The 15,766-nt window shown below is 46.6% G+C and overlaps 1 protein-coding gene across 2 annotated transcripts; it reads left to right on the top strand.

Moving 5' to 3' along the window:
* Positions 1-479: 479 nt before the first annotated feature.
* mei4 (meiosis-specific, MEI4 homolog (S. cerevisiae)) lies at positions 480-13,366 on the top strand. 2 transcript variants are annotated; one of them, XM_014975627.2, is made up of 5 exons: positions 480-655; positions 1,745-1,990; positions 3,778-4,292; positions 5,356-5,481; positions 13,104-13,366. In XM_014975627.2, the coding sequence occupies exons 1-5, from the start codon at positions 628-630 to the stop codon at positions 13,338-13,340; spliced, it is 1,152 nt and encodes a 383-aa protein (XP_014831113.2). In that variant the 5' UTR covers positions 480-627; the 3' UTR covers positions 13,341-13,366. The 2 variants fall into 2 exon arrangements, with proteins under 2 accessions (XP_014831113.2, XP_087858318.1); XM_088002192.1 differs by lacking the exon at positions 13,104-13,366 and adding an exon at positions 9,969-11,622.
* The last annotated feature ends 2,400 nt before the right edge of the window (positions 13,367-15,766 follow it).

Genomic DNA, 15,766 nt, shown 5'->3' with positions numbered 1-15,766 from the left:
GGACAAATTTCAACGAAGTTGGAAAATATATAAAAATTATTTTTAATTCAATTTATCGATACTTTTATAATTATTTATATGACTACTTATACTTAATTGTCATAATATATAATTTTAGTATTTCTTTAATTGTTTTAAACTATAAGAATGTGTTGAGTTCTGCTCCTGGACAAGGGCTTTTACAGGCATCATCCACCGACTACAATGTTTAAAATAAAAAAATATTCAGCAAAAAGAAAAATATACATTGTTGTGCTCACATGACCCAGGTTAGTTTAGTTAGATATTTGAAAAAAATATATTTTGTGTATATTTTATTCAAATGTCATGCTTTATCCATAGGACCTGTTTTGTCCCTATTCTCAAGAATCACTGATTATATATATATATTGAAAATAATTATTTTATTTGATAAACGAAATTTATTTTTTAGATTTATTTATATTTAATTAGTGAGTTATTGTTTTTCTAGAATATATTTTAGAAGCTGAATGGATGAAATGATTCCCCAGTTCAACAGAGCTGTTAACCTTTGACCCCTGAGTGAATTTCCTGTGGGACAGATTTAAGCGGGACACCAGCTGGAGGCTGCGCTCTGTTAGCTTCTTGGTTCCGTTAAATCTGGCGATGGAGACCGAACCGAACCAGTTAAACGGTATTTATTGATGTTGGTGCTGATGAATGACGAGTTAAACAGATTTATTTGACTTTTTTCTTCTGCCCTCATTTAGCTAACAGCGGGAGTTTCTTCTTCTACGTTCATTTAGCTAACAGCTGGGCTTTCTTCTTCTGTGCCTACTTAGCTAACAGCTATTATGTTAAGTTGCAACTTAGTTTCGCGTCTAAAACAAAACCGAGTTAGTTTTTGTTAGTGTATAAAATTGATTATTTGCAGATAATCTAGAACACAGATTATTAGTTTGGTTTAGTTTCTTTGTTAGTCATTAAAAACAGCCGTTTAGTTTTTATTACTGAGTCATTTCTAGACGCCATGTTGGGAGTGTCACAGCTGTTTTTAACCCTTCAGGGTTCGAAGGGATTATTTGACATCTGAGACAGTAATAAATTAGTGTTTCTGGAAGCTTCTCGGTCAGAGGATGATGAACCCCTTCGGTTTTGTTTCAGCTTCTTGTCCTGGTTCTGATCCTCAGGTCTTCATGGTTCTGGGAATCGGGTGTTTGGGTTATTTTTTGTTGGTTTTGGGTTCACCTGGTCTCTACGTCTCTCATCGCCTCCACAGGCTCCCTGCTTGCTTTGCTCCTGCTGGGTTTTGGTCTTCCTGGTTATCCAAGTTCCTCTTTTTCTTCAACACTAAATCTTCTCAGCACTGTTCTTCCACTTGTCAGCCTCTAGATCCATTTCTTGCTTGGCTCATGAGTTTGGTGGAGAGAGTTGTTTTTGTCTCTTTGTTGGCTTCCTGATTGAGGCCGACCAAATGGGAATAAAACTGCATCCTTGTGACGAAGTGCTGGGAGAAAAGAACCAATTTAAAGCTGGTTCTGGTCTGGTACTGTACCTACTCATCCCTTGAGTTTAACAGCTTTTTATGTCTGAGTGACTCTTAGTTCGCAATAAAGTAACCCTTCCTCTGACCATGGCGACGATAGTGGGTGGAGATTGAAAAAAAGCAGCTGATGTCCAGAGAACCCCCTAAAGACGTTTAGATCATTGGCTCCAAGTGAGTCGTCAGAACCAGAATAATGGCCGCCGGCATTAATTAAACTGCCTGTTCCGTCTGCCGTAGGGTCCGGCCGAGTCCCGTGGCGGCTCATGAAGGCCCAGGTGGCCGTGGCGATGGCTGTCGTCAGAAGCAGACCCCCCGGCGTGAGCAGCCGACAGCACAGCGAGGCTTTGGGCCGCACACTGAGGCGACAGGACGGGGCGTGGCGTGAGCGGGCCCAGGCGCTACAGCAGGAGGTGCTGAGGCTGCAGCAGGAGCTGCTGGTCTCCAGGGCGACGGACAACACAAACAGCAGCTGGGAGACGGCAGGTAGGTCTTTGTTCTGCACAGCGGACGCACAGAATCAGCAGGAAGTGGGTCTAATGATCAGCAACGGGTTCTGGAACTGATCCGCTTCATTTGTCTAGTGACCAGTAGAGCTAGCAGGCTGATCATCTGCAGCTGCTGGTCTGAAACGCCAAGGTCAGAGGTCAGGGAGGCTGCTGGTCTTGGTTTCAGTCAACAAAATGGCGGAGCTAGCCCACCACAAAAAGTGAGGCGATGATTTCATCATTAACTGGAGCAAAGATTGAATTGATTTCCTGAAGCTGATTAATCCGGGCGCCATGTTGGACACAGACCCTTTTCTGTCCTCGTGTCTCGCTCCTGTCTCTGCTTCATGCAGACGAGTCTGTGTTTCAGACGAGTCTGTGTTTCAGACGAGTCTGTGTTTCAGACGAGTCTGTGTTTCAGACGAGTCTGTGTTTCAGACGAGTCTGTGTTTCAGACGAGTCTTTGTTTCAGACGAGTCTGTGTTTCAGACGAGTCTGTGTTTCAGACGAGTCTGTGTTTCAGACGAGTCTGTGTTTCAGACGAGTCTGTGTTTCAGACGAGTCTGTGTTTCAGACGAGTCTTTGTTTCAGACGAGTCTTTGTTTCAGACGAGTCTTTGTTTCAGACGAGTCTGTGTCGGAGCAGCAAACCGACTCAGGAACAGCTGGAGAAAACAGCTTTTCTTAGAAGAACTCACATGATGGATCCATCGTGGATCCGCTGCACGTTTCTCCTCCTAACGGCTGCAGGGAGACATTTAGGAACTCTGGGCTGTAAAAGTAAAAAATATGGTTTCTTCTTCTTCTCTCAGAATAGCAAGCAACAACTGTGCAGCTTTGATTTAAAGGCCACAGACGTGTTCTAGGGACTCTTTGGACCAGAGCCTCCTGAAAATGAGAGGAATATTTCATGTCCTGTGTGGACGTGCCTCAGAGAAGCAATCTGAATTCAAATGTGTATTTGTATGAAAATGGCTGTGGCCACATTACTCTGTCTGCGGCTCCTGATCGAGCCTCTCCGGGCTCCTTTATATTCCCGATGCAGCGCCATAGCAACCAGCTTTTTCTTCCACAGAAAATCACAAAGAGGAAAATGTGAAAGTGTAATTTAGTCCAATTTTCCCCTCGGTGTGGGAAGGGTTTCTCAGGCAGGTTTGATGTTTGTGATTTTGTACGTAAAGAGTAATTTCAGTTTGTGAACGAAGCCGTAACGAAACAGAACCAGACGCTGTCGGAAGGCGATTCGGAGCGTCGGAGACCTGATCCCTGTCTTTATGAATTTTACACAGCATGAAAACCCAGCTGGTGCTCAGGTGAACCGCCTGGTGGCTGAAGCTGCAGGTGGTTCCCAAACTCACCTGGAAAAACCTGGAAACACCTGGGAAGAAAAGATGAGGCAGGAAAACCCAAAAACGACTGTCGGTGAACAAACGACCCTAAAGGAGAGGTCAAAGGTCAAAGAGCTGGGTTGGGTTTATTTCTCTTTGCTGAGTTCTCTGATTGGTTCATTTCATGGATTATTTATCCCTGATGGTCATGAAGACTGAAGGTGACGATGGAGCGACACCCTGAGGTCAAAGGGCAATCAGGACCAGGGTGGTCCTTCAGTTGCTGAGGTACTGATGCCTTTTGGTTCCAGGAGGCTGTTAATAAATCCTCCCATAATCAGGACCTGTAGCGTCATGATGTTGGGTTATGGACAGAACTCTGCAGGTTCTGGTTCTGGTGGTTCCAGGAACTAATATCTGTTGATCCAGAAGTTTTTTTTTCTGTTTCCATCTTTCAGATGAAGCCATCATGGAGGATCTGTCTCAGGATCTATTTGGTCCAGGAAGTCCAGCTTTCAGTGCCGATCCTCCCCCAGACCATGACTCAGAAACTCCTGACCTCCTGCTGCATTACCCTCCTCCTCCTCCTCCTCCTCCTCCTCCTCTTCCCTCCTCCTCTTCCAGACTCCGGACCGATCCCTGGAGCGACGCTCTGCTTCCTCACATGCGGTTCCTTCAGTCTCTGTGTTCCCTGCAGCGCCTCGACGGCAGCAGCGTGGCTCTGGCCCCAGAGGGCCACGGCGGCTCAGCGGCATCAGAAACCGTCTTCCTGCTCCTGGACAGCGTGGCGGTGGCCTGCAGGGCCCCCCTGCTGCCGGGGCTCCCCGACTTGCTGCCCCAGGCCTGCCAGGCGGCGTCCCGGGCCTTGGACCTCCTGTGCTGCGGGCGGCCGTCCGTGGACCTGCGGAGACGCCTGGAGGAGGCGCTGAGGCAGCTGACCCAGATGCTGCTGCACAGCCCGCGGCCTGGCAGGGTGAGTCCAGATGGTAATGTCCTGGTCAAAGGTCAGTAGGAGCTGGAACTCGTCTGCAGCTTTTTCCAACAGCCTGATTCTGGGATTCACCGGATCAGGACCTGCAGTCCTCCAGAACCTTGGACCGGTTAGCAGCAGGAGCAATATCTGACTGAAGCAATGGTTCCGGATGCAGCTGGGAACGGATCAGTGAACGAGAATCCCATGATCTGGGATCGGACTGCCAATCTTTAGCTAGCAGACGCGTGAACAGCACAGCTGGTGGAAACCTGAATCACCTGCTCCCTCCAGCTCCTGAAGGCCAGGGCTTGTAAAAATGTTTCATGATATTCAAATGAATCTCGATGCTTCGTCGTCGTTTTTCTCTTCAGAGGTGAACCGAGGACACAGACGGAGCCGTTCCTCCAGTTTCTTGGCGAGAGAGCAGAAAAGATGGCTGACAGCAGCCAGCAGGGCTCCCAGCTTCAGCTCTCCACTCAGACTCTGCTTCCCTGTGATGCTGGAGATGAGGAGTGTCGCCTCTTCCTCCTCTTTAACGCCGAATCGTCTTCTGTCTAGATTGAACTGGGACAGAACCAGTCCGGCTGTGGAGAAGCGTCTGGAGATCCAGGAGGGGAAGCTGCCGATCCGTCACCTGACCCGGATCTTCCTGCTCCAGGCTGACTCAGGAGTTCAGCTTCTAGCTGGATCTGTGGCCCGGTTTACCACTCCTCCACCACCGTGCTTCACAGCTCCTCTGAGCTGTTTGTGCTGATCAGAGTCAGAGCCGGAAGGCATTTCTCTGACCTCTGACCCTAGGACGTCTGAGATGTTTTCATCTCTGGAGATTGATGGGCTACAGGTGGTTTGCAGATGAACTTTGACCCTCCCAGGTTGATGGTAGCAGGAGTTGCTGATGTCTTTCTGCTTTTCCTAGTATTTCCTGTGAAATTGTGGAGGAAGTTTCTCTCCCTGGTTTCATGGTAGTTTTGGTAAATAATGGAGGCTGTTTTTTGTTGTTTTTAAATCCTGAGCGAACCCCTGATGAGCTCCGTACGTGAAGCTGTTGTTTGCTTGCTTGCAGGCTGCAGAGAAGCTGAAGGAGTCCCTGGTTGCTCTGGGGAGCAGCAGCGTATCAAAGTCCTTCCTCGTCTGTCTCATCCTGTCGGAGATCGGCTCTCTGGCTGAGCAGCTCTGGCAGACCTCCCAGGTAAACACGCTGCAGCTTTCTGCCTTTTGTCTCTCGTTCCCTTTGTGCTCGCCTGATAAGCTGCGGCTTTGTGCCCCTCTCTCTGTGGCGTTCCACAAGCACTCCTGCACCACATAAAAGCAGCTTGTCTGTGTAAATTATTTGACTTTATTATTTTGGCCTAAAGCTCCACATTCATTTCAGCGTTTCCTCCCCGCAGACTGTTTCTCTCTACAACCTGGTGGCTCTCAGGCACTTCCTTTGTTCTGGGCTTTCAGGCAGAAACGTTTTACCCTTTACACTCGTTGCTTCGGCCTCTCTTGATCAATACAGCTTCCCACCACTTCCCTTCCTCTGTGTATTCAAACGTCCGTCCTCGAGTCACAGGCCAGGCGGCCGCGGCGCTGGTCCGGCCGGCTTTTAGTAAGCGATGGAGCCAAGTGTCACGCCAGCAGGGGTCCTTTGAAATGAACACATGTAAAACTCTAAAGGGGTCCAGATGATATTTACCTGCCTCTGTGTTCACCTTCCGCCCCAACAGGTTGGGTTTTAGCCTCTACAACCGGCTGGTTGTCAGGATTTTATCCTCTACAGACCAGCAGAAATCAGTGTTTAAGAGAAATGGGAAGAGCTGGGCAGCTCCATTTATAAACTTCACCTCCAGGCACCAAGAAAGGTCTATTCAATTCATTGCAGCTGATTGTAGTTATCAATCAATGCACAAGGTTCAGTTTATTATTAGTGATGAAAGGGTTTTCTGACTCAGGGACCCAGCAGATTGAACCGAGTCGTTGATGAGGCCCTCCTCTTCCTCTCTTCTGCTGATCGATTTCTGTGGAACGAGTTCCTCCCTTGTCAGGATGTTTGACAGGCATTACAAAATAAAAGCATACTTACAAAGCAGAGTAAGCCTCAATAAAGTTAAGAATAATCCATTTTGAATTTCAGTTCTTCCAAATTTGAAATAGGAGACAGTTTTCTAAAGATCCCTGTGTTTTATGCTGGCGGTTCCAGTTCAGGTAGGAACTTAGTGAGAGACGTTACTCTGACGCAGCAGGACGGACTGGGACCCTCAGCAGGGACCCCCAGTGTATTATAAGCCTGGCGGGCCGCCAGACTTTACACACCGGGCTAAGCGCTGTGTGTTTTTGTTTTTATAAAAATAAATATAAACATATATATATCTCTTCTGTGGTGAGAAAGAAAGATGGGTTTATAGTTGATGCGTTGAACAGGGAGCGCACCCATCGCTGTCGTGGCTTGATCTCTGTAGTTCACCTCGGTGCGGATCGCCCATATAAGCTCACCTATTTGGACATTTATATCAACCCCCTGTGAGGATCCGTGTTCTTTATAGAATTTATCAAGGTAAGAGTGAAGTTTAACTCCACTGCATTTGCTCCGCTGGCGCAGCTCAGTGCCAACCACAGATGTTCACATTGAGCTGCACTCAGTTCACAGGAACACATTTAGAGGTCCATGTTGGGCGTGCAGTGAGAATATTTTTGTGAACAAAGCATTGTGTGCGGCATGTGCGTTGATGTCTCAAAATGTCAGCATTTTGATAAAGTCTGTCTGCATTGATAAAGTTTGAGTTCCCGGTTAGCTGGTGCATTATGGACGGGGGTCCAGCCTGTGGAGGAGCTTTCGCACTCGCCTTGTGACTAGCGCAGCATGCTGGTTTATTTTTATTATATTTTTTGTGGCTACACAATGCATATCAAATGCTTTGACTACTTAAAGCCAGAGTTCCTGCACAGCCACGCGGAGATCAGAGAAACTCATCCCCTAATGCTCTGGCAGTCAAAGCAGATTCTGTGGTGCTTATTAAAAACTCAACAGACACGAAATGAAGGAGCTACTAAAGCTGCATAAATTAAATCCCCCGTTTGTCCCTCTGCAGCGGGTCTAGCTTCATGTAGGGCCGGTCCGAGGTTGAATGAGGCCCTGAGCAGAATTTGATTCAGGGGCCCCTCTTGCTGCTAAGGACATCACCGCCTCTAACAGCATTTCACCATGGATGCAGTGAAATCTAGGAGAGGTGGCCTAGTTTAATTGGCCGAGCAGTCAAATGTCATTGTAGTTTACTAAGATGCATTAAGTGAGGATTAAAATTTTGTTTTCTTGTCAATTTAGTTTCTGTGTTATCTTGTCTACCCCTTGATTGGTCCCAGCTGTGTCTTGTTTCCCTGATTACTGCCTTGTGCATTTAATCCCATCTGTTTGTGTGTTCGTCGAGGCCTTGTAATAGTCATGTCAGTGTCTCATCAAAACTATCACTTTCACACCACAACGTGGGTCCTACGCATCCGTCCTACGCATCCGTCCTACGCATCCGTCCTCGCCACCAGCTACCGCAAATCGTGACAGAATGACCTGACCAAGAAAAGTAACGGTGAGGCTTTGCGGTAAGAGATTCAATCAACAAAATGGATCCAGGAGATATACTTTTTGAGAGGAACTTTGAAGGATTACGATCCACAGACAAGGAATGCCAAACCCTACTCCGCCTGTAGACGTCTCGGCATAGCGACCAGATGTTCCCCCATCTCCCTTCCCTAGGAACGTCAGGCCGCCCTGGCAATCATGGATGGAAAACCACTACCACCTCAGCCAGGTATCACAACTCCAGTCCCATCTACGACTCCTGCACCTAACTGCAGCTCCTGCCCCAGGAAGTGGGCCAAGTAACTTTCATGTGTCAGTGACTAATTACCTGACGCCCCCCAGTGAGTGTCAGTGCCCCTGCTCAGAATGAGGTTGGGTGCAACGCTTGGTGAGGAGCTTGGTAGGATGCTGATGAGGGATTGCTGTAAAGTCAACACAGTTCAGGCGGTTTTCCAGTGTTGCCCCCTGCTGGTCAGGAGTGAATGCTGATGCTCTGCTGTATTTCCTTTGATGGAACCTTTTTGACCAGTAAAATAATTATAAACTCTGCGACAGACTGGCGACCTGTCCAGGGTGGCCCAGGCCCTGGACCCAGGCCAGGGTCCATCAAGTCCCAAGAAAAAATAAAATAAAAATTATAGCAAAATCTAGACTTATCTCATGTGACTGAGGTCAAACTGTTGTGTTCACAGCCAAACAGACTTTAAAAAGAAACTGGAAGAAGAGTTAAAAGGAAATAATATTTAAAAAAAAACTAAGAAAGAAGTGGCAACAATTTATCCAGAAGTTGATATAAACGAACCTCTATTATAATAATTCTTTTAAAAAACAAAGAAAATGTCGCATCCAAAACTCAGAATAACCAGAAAAACTAAAATTAAGTCTAATTTATGTTCAGGAGTCCAAATGTTTTTTTCTTCTGTCCGTTCAACAGACAGAAGTGAGCTGGAGAGGCACCAGCAACCCCCGACCCAGTAAGGGACCAGGGTGTATAGAGGACAGTGAATCTAACTGAACTTGATGGATTGACTGGAATGAAGTGACTTTAATGCCTCAAGTTGACATGTTAATTGTTGCCTAATAAACTGAAATGAGGATTGGTTCGTATTTGGTGTGAAGGTCCAAATACGTCAGCCTTGAGGTCATCGGCTGGTGGCCGAGGTCGATGTTCACAGCTTCAGAGGTGCTGCAGTCGTCAGCGTCTTGATGAGCTGCACCATCTGCTGGAGTCTGACAAGAACCGGCCCCACCATGAAACACAGTGACCCAGACCCGCTGCTCTGGTTCTGCTGTGTCAGCACCGGCCGGACCCAAGCTGGAGGGCCTTCGGTCTCTCCTGAAAACTCCTGAAAGCTGAAAACTTTCATTAGAAGAAGCTTTCTGCTGAAATTAGCTTTCTCCTACCTTTTGAAACATTTTTAAAATATAGAGGTTTTTGGAAGAATGAAACGGTGTCAGACAGGGAAACAAGTTTTTATTGAATAAACAGACATCTACAAATACAGATCGCAGAAAATCTTTTTTGCACATTAATATGTTGCATGTCAGACTTTTTAAAATGCAGCTCAGCCACAATGTGTCTGCCGACCTGCGCAGGTCACTGTGAACCTGACATGATAGGATATGATTAATATTACAGGGCCGTTACAGCTTCAATCCCACTTATCGCTACCAACATGTATTTAGCAAAGTTTAATAAGAGACTGTTATTAAACTAAATATTTTAACGTATAGGAACAAAAAAGCCCACAAAGCAACATCTTTTGTCCTGATTAACCACCAAACAATAAGTTGTCTACAGTAAAGACATTTCAGACGCCAAACTAACCTTTATAAATATATTTGCAAGCTGCTGTCATGTAAACTAAAAACATGAAGTGATGCAGCTGCTTAATGAAAGCCAGGAATAAAATAAATTAATAAAACGGAGGAAACAAAACTTCTACAGGTAAAAATCTGCTGAGTAAGCAGTATGTGACGTAGCATCGGTGTGCGCTACCACAAGGTAGGACGGATTGATGAGTAGTGCAGGTACCTGTTCTGACAGAGAGGAGTATCTGATGGAGGAGATGTGATGCAGTCACTGACTCTGTCTTCACTTCATTATTGTCATTTTTTAGTGCTGCGGCGAAGGATCAACGTACGGAGAAGGAGCTCCATCTGACCAGGATGATCAGAGACCAAGAGTCCATCTGATCTCTGAGCACCAAATGACCCAGAACCAAACCGGGTTCAGGTTGAGGAGGGGATGGTACCAAGGTTCTGCTGGCTGAATGTTGTTGAGCAGCAGGAAGGCCTGCATGCTTGGACAGCCAATGAACTGGTATGCAGCATGTTGCTTTAAAACCCGGTCAGTGGATGTTCAGAACCGGCAGACGGTTGAAGCGCAGTTTGACTGGAGCCGGTGTTGGACCTCATTAGAGCGTCCTGATGGGTTTCATGGCCGGTCAGCGGCTGTGATGATTGGCCTTAATGATATTAAGTTTGCCTCGGGGATATTGAATTTTTCCAGACACGCATGGTTCAGAGTTGGCTGCAGAGCTGATGAAATGAGCGTCACATCTGCTGTCTAAAGGGCACTGCCAGTTCAATTTACACTGAGGCTGTGCAGCCAGGGCTCCTGCTCTCCTCTCTGCATTAAATATCAGGAGAGGGCAGATTAAATCACAACAAAACTCCATCTGTTCTGGCTCAGATAAAATTAAATATTTCTTCAAATCAAGGACTTATTGGTGTGTTTGTGTCGATGAGTCAGACCTTCAGCTGATGCAGATTCATAGAAACTGGCTCCTTTATCTCTGAAAGCTCATTTGTTCCAGGTCGGACTCTTCCTGGCGAGCTGCTGTGATGTTTTAATGTTAGCAGCATGATGGCGTCTCAGATCATAACCGCCGAGTTCCTGCACTCATTAGACCAGGTAGCTGCTCAGGTCAGAATCACTTCTCAGGCTAATTGGCTTTTAGTGACACTGGAGAACCTGACATGAAATGAAACATTTAACATGTGCATCTGCGACGGACGCCTGAACAGACTGCTCAGAATCGTCAGCAAAGGCAAAAAGATAATCGGCACAGAGCAATGGATGCTGGGAGATTCATAGAAACCCAGACAAAACAATCTTGGATGTGGGCAAACAAGATATTTATAAGAACTTATTCAGACGTTCAGTTGATTCTGTTGTCATCCTTTATATTAAGCATTGTGGGTGATTTTAGCCACCATCTGATGCCAAAGGCTAATTTCCACATTTTTGTACAATAAAGATGATTATTATTATTATTCATTATAAATTTACTTATTTCCAGACATTCTAATTAAAACCAGACAATTAAAATTAGAATAAAGTTTTTAATTTAAACTTCATGTAGGAAATGTTTGTTTTCCTGTCACACATCCTGGTTGATGGTTTTGTTCAGAGGACGGATTTCAAAACGCCGGTTCTGTGTCTTCATGCAATCTGCGACCCACTTCGGCTCTCGACCATTTCAAACGTGAAGCCGTTCGCTGAAACATCGCCAACGGGAAAAGCACCGAAAAGAGATGTTACAGTGCTGTAGAACCGGGTCAGGTCCAGCCTGTAGAACCATCATACAGTCTAATCTAGTGATGTCTGATCTGATGGAATTTAATCCTGGTCAAATAAAGAACCAGAACCAGAAGAGCTCCAGGCCCTTCTGACTGAATCGGGTTCCCTGGCCGCCCTCAGCTGGATCTGGACATTTCCTTTGTCCTCTTCGTCCTTCGGTGGTTTGTTGCAGAGGTTGTCTCTTTAGGGTTGGGGTTGGGTTGCCCTCTTTGGGGTTGGGGTTGCCCTCTTTACGTCTTCGAGCTGAGTGGCATTTTCTGAAGTTAATGAAGATGCGTCTCCCGTTCTTCAGCAGACTCTGTTCCTCCTCCTGCCACTTTGAGCTTCCGGACTCATTTCTTGGTGTTTGGGCGCTCTGCTGAGGGTGGATGAAACCTTTGGGTTACCGGGACTTTAGGAGTTCGAAGCGGATCATTGGGTTTGGGAGCAACATCATTTTAACATAATAATCTTGTGATTATTTCTGGAACAATTTGACTAAGTTTCGTTAAAATAAACTCAAATAAACCAAAGGTGTTCTTCTTTCTGTCTACCTGGGAAACCCTTTAAAACACATGCTTCCATGGCAACACTAACAATAAATCTATAAAGTATTTATTAAACCTTCAGCCTAATCAGGTTTTCCAGGATGTTTTTGTCTCTGGAGGCTCTGCTGGCTCCTCCACTCAGCTTCCTGTCCGTCCCCAGGAGACCATTTAGCTGAAGCTAATGTCAGGAAGCGAGCCAATGCGCTGCTTTCTCTGGGACTAAACTAAAGTCCAGATACCAACATCTGAGTTCAGGAAGTGCAGCCGTGCACCGGACTGGCTTTGTGTCAGCAGATCAGCTGACGGCGTGGTCGTGTCCTCAGGACAGGTTGTTGCACCTGAGCAATGAGACGTCTCACAGTAAAGAGAGATACTGGAGAAATGAGCATTTTGCTTTGGCTCATTAATGGTTCTCTCAGCTGCCTGATGGTCCAACCACCTTTGACCTTTGAGCTGTAATTCTTGGGTTTCTAGTAATTTCTCTGAGCTTTTCATGTTCAGGGTCAAGCAGTTTGGAGGAGATGACTTTCATCGTTTCCTGGATGGAGCATTTCAGATTCCTCTGGTCATCCGTCCCTCTTATGACATCATAACCTGATATCGTGACATCATGACCCACAGTCTGCTGTTTTTCCTGCGATGGCGCAGCACAAGGACTGCATCTCCTGGATTGTTTTTCATCTCTCTGAGGATGAAGAGGAGCAGCTGGAGGAATGATGAAGATTGGGTTGGAGCCCAGCAGATGGTGCTGGTTGCCAGATAGCCAGGTAGCCTGGTTGCCAGGTAGCCTGGCGTCTGTCAGCAGCGGCTACTAGTTCTCCACCCTCACAGGGTGGACGCAGAGCTTTGGAGCTCCGGACTTGATGAGGTGCTGCAGAAGAACAGAACATTTATCATGCACCACCAGAACTCAGTCGACCCGTTTTCTGAACGTCCCCCCATGTTTGCACTCTGGTTCTGCACAGTCTCCTCTTACAGAACCAGCATAGAGGTCTTCCTTCCAACTAACTTATTGTTGCTCTGCGTGGTTCTCATTGGTCTGAACCGAACCAGCAGGAAGTGACATCAGCAGCTTTCATCTCAGTTTGATGGTTTTAACTGTTAATTTTCTGATAAAGGGTCTGATTTTCATCTTTCTGCAGGTGCAGGAGAGCTCAGCGCTCCGGACCTTTCCCCTGGACCGGTACCAGAACTCCTGCCACCTGCTGTGGGTTCTGGAGAGGCTCCTGTCGAGTCCGGACCGGGCCTGGTGGAGGCCAGAGCTGGAGGCGGTGCAAACGGCCTTCCTGCATCGCTTGGAGCTCCTCGTTTTCCTGCTGTGGGACGAGTTTCCTCTTTTCTCCATCTTGATGTGGCGCATCGGGAAGCTGCTGGTTTAGAAAACGGATTAAATTCATGAATCCGCTTCCAGTTTCAGTTCATCCTGTGATCAAAGGTCGAGATGGTTGGATAGAAATACGTAAAATCTAAGAGGAAGTGGTAAACCTGCAGCAGGTGATGATGATGTCCAGGGGATCTGGTTTCCTTTGCAGCTCCAACAGCTTCTTGCTGACGTTGCTAAGCAACCGCTCATTGGCATTGTCTGTGCTGGGATGCAGGTGGTTGGCATGGCAACCAGCAGAACAACAACCAGAGCTGAGGAAACGGAGATTATGGTTCTCCTCATCCTTACAGGTTCTGTGATCTCGACCAGAACCGCGGTTCTGGACTGATGTTGGGTCACTGCAGAACGTTCTCTTTTCTAGTCGCTCTTACCAGAACCAGAACTGTGCTGGAATCAAACCCACAACCTTCTCCTGTTAAGCCTCCTCCGCTGCTGCTGCTCATCTGGGAGGATTAATAATCTCTGCTGTCAGACCTGCTGCAGATTCTTTCGTTTAGGTTTTGTTGGCTCTACGTTCCTTTATTTGATAGTGAAAGAGGATAATGAGAAGACAGGGGGCAAAGGTCACCAAACTGGGAATCAAACCTACCATGTGTGGGTTGTGCTTAACCGCTGCACCACCACAGGGATCGGACCGGACCTCTCCTGACTACAGGAGAGGTCCGATCCGATCTGGTCCAGTCTGTTCTGATCCAATCTGATCAGGTTCGATCAGACCAATCCGTTCTGGTCCGGTCCGATCTCAGAACCGTTTCCTGCAGTTTCATCAGAGCTTCAGCTGCTCAACTGGGAACTGATGCTAACAGCTGACTGGTCCCATCAGCACCAGTTGGTTCCATCAGCCCAGGCCTGCTGGTTGTCATGGTCACAGAGCGATTAGCATCGCTGCATTGCGGCTGCATCTCCTGATCTTTCATATCCTGTGGAACTGGGCCGGGCCGGGGAACAGAACCCGACCCTCCTACGTGAGCTGCTCTCTGATGGGTCTCATCTGGACCAACTGCTGGTGTCATCAACCAGTTCATGCTAAATATTAACAGTTAGCATAGCTAGCAAAGCTTTTCGTCCCACCAGAAAGAGATTCATGGTTTTGTTTTGTTACAGTAAAAATCTGAAAAGTGTGGAATGCTTTTATATTGAGCCCCTCTGGGTCAGAACTGTACAGAACCACCATTTCTATTTATGGAGCCGTTGGTGTCTGTTGAGCTGTAAGGTAGCAGTCTGTTTAATTCACTTTACCGAACGATGTTATGTTTTAACAAAAACAGAGAAAACCTGAACAGTTAGACGGACGATAAAGTGTCACAGCAGAGAGGAAGAGGAAGAGGAAGAGGAGCGGCTCGTATTGATAATGGAGGATAAAAAGTTTTCAGCCCAGAGATTTTTTCTTTTTTCTTGGTTGAATGAAAAATAATAACTAAATAATATCTTAAATCTTTTGGGGTATGAATAATTCTGCAACTGTAGATTTAATTCTTCATCAATTCAGAGCAGATTTGATCTTGGAAAGTTTTACTGTAGGACTAGAATTGGAGTAAAAAAAAAAAGTAACTTTTACTAAAATACTCTGGGAAAAATATGTTCGACATTAAAATTCCCAATAATCTTTTTATCGGGGAGAAACTGAATCCAAACAACTAAAAGGAGGTTCAGTGAAAATGAAAGTGTTTTGTTTCCCAAGTGAATGATTTGCAAAGATGAAATGACCTTGTTCTGACCCTGACTGATGTGGGAACTAATCACAGCGAGGCGGATGATACAACAGCAGCGAACAGTTTAATTACCGCACAGCAACTAGCAGAACAGATTGGATCCTCAGAGAAATCTTCATCAGGATTAGAGACGCGTTGACTAACGGTCGGCCATTAGAGACACCGACCAGAAGCACCCAGATGGAGTTCTGCCCGGTTCTGGAGTCTTCAGCTGAAGGCCAGGATGCTAATGACTCTGGGATGCTAACGTCGACAGGCTTCGCTTAGCTTCCGGGTAAGAATCAGAATCAGAAGAATTTATTGTCATTGTCACAAAGACGACATTGCAGTTTGAGTTACAACCATCCATTACACAACAACATGAGGGGAGGGAGGGATAGTTGGCTGAGGCCTCGCAGGAGGAAACGGGAAAAATAAGAAAAACATCCGGTAAGGAGAGGAAAAAACAGCCTGTCTCACACTCTGCTCTTTGCAGGGCAGAGTTTGAGATGGGGGGTGGGGGGGAAACCTCAGCACTTAAGCACATATAGACCAAACAAGCCGGGTACGAGGAGGAGGTGTGTGTCAGACCATAAACCCTGACTGAAGCACACGGTACGATCTTGGAGTTCACCACCAACTTATCAGTTCAGAGAGACAGCTGGACCAGGGAGGGGGCAGCAGAACAGGGCCTTCTTTAGACACAACCAGGGGAGGATCGAGCCCAGCC

The sequence above is a fragment of the Poecilia mexicana genome, unplaced genomic scaffold (assembly GCF_051168715.1).
Source record: "Poecilia mexicana isolate PSO_F unplaced genomic scaffold, ASM5116871v1 scaffold_21, whole genome shotgun sequence".
Lineage (NCBI taxonomy): Eukaryota > Metazoa > Chordata > Actinopteri > Cyprinodontiformes > Poeciliidae > Poecilia > Poecilia mexicana.
Note: the sequence above shows the minus strand (reverse complement) of the source record. Positions and strands in the feature narration are given on the sequence as shown.

Excerpts from the sequence above, each read along its gene's own strand:
- mei4 (XM_014975627.2), top strand. The coding sequence starts at position 628 with ATGGAGACCGAACCGAACCAGTTAAACG. Across the intron at positions 4,293-5,355 it reads ACAGCCCGCGGCCTGGCAGG|GCTGCAGAGAAGCTGAAGGA; the intron begins GTGAGTCCAGAT and ends GCTTGCTTGCAG. Across the intron at positions 5,482-13,103 it reads AGCTCTGGCAGACCTCCCAG|GTGCAGGAGAGCTCAGCGCT; the intron begins GTAAACACGCTG and ends ATCTTTCTGCAG.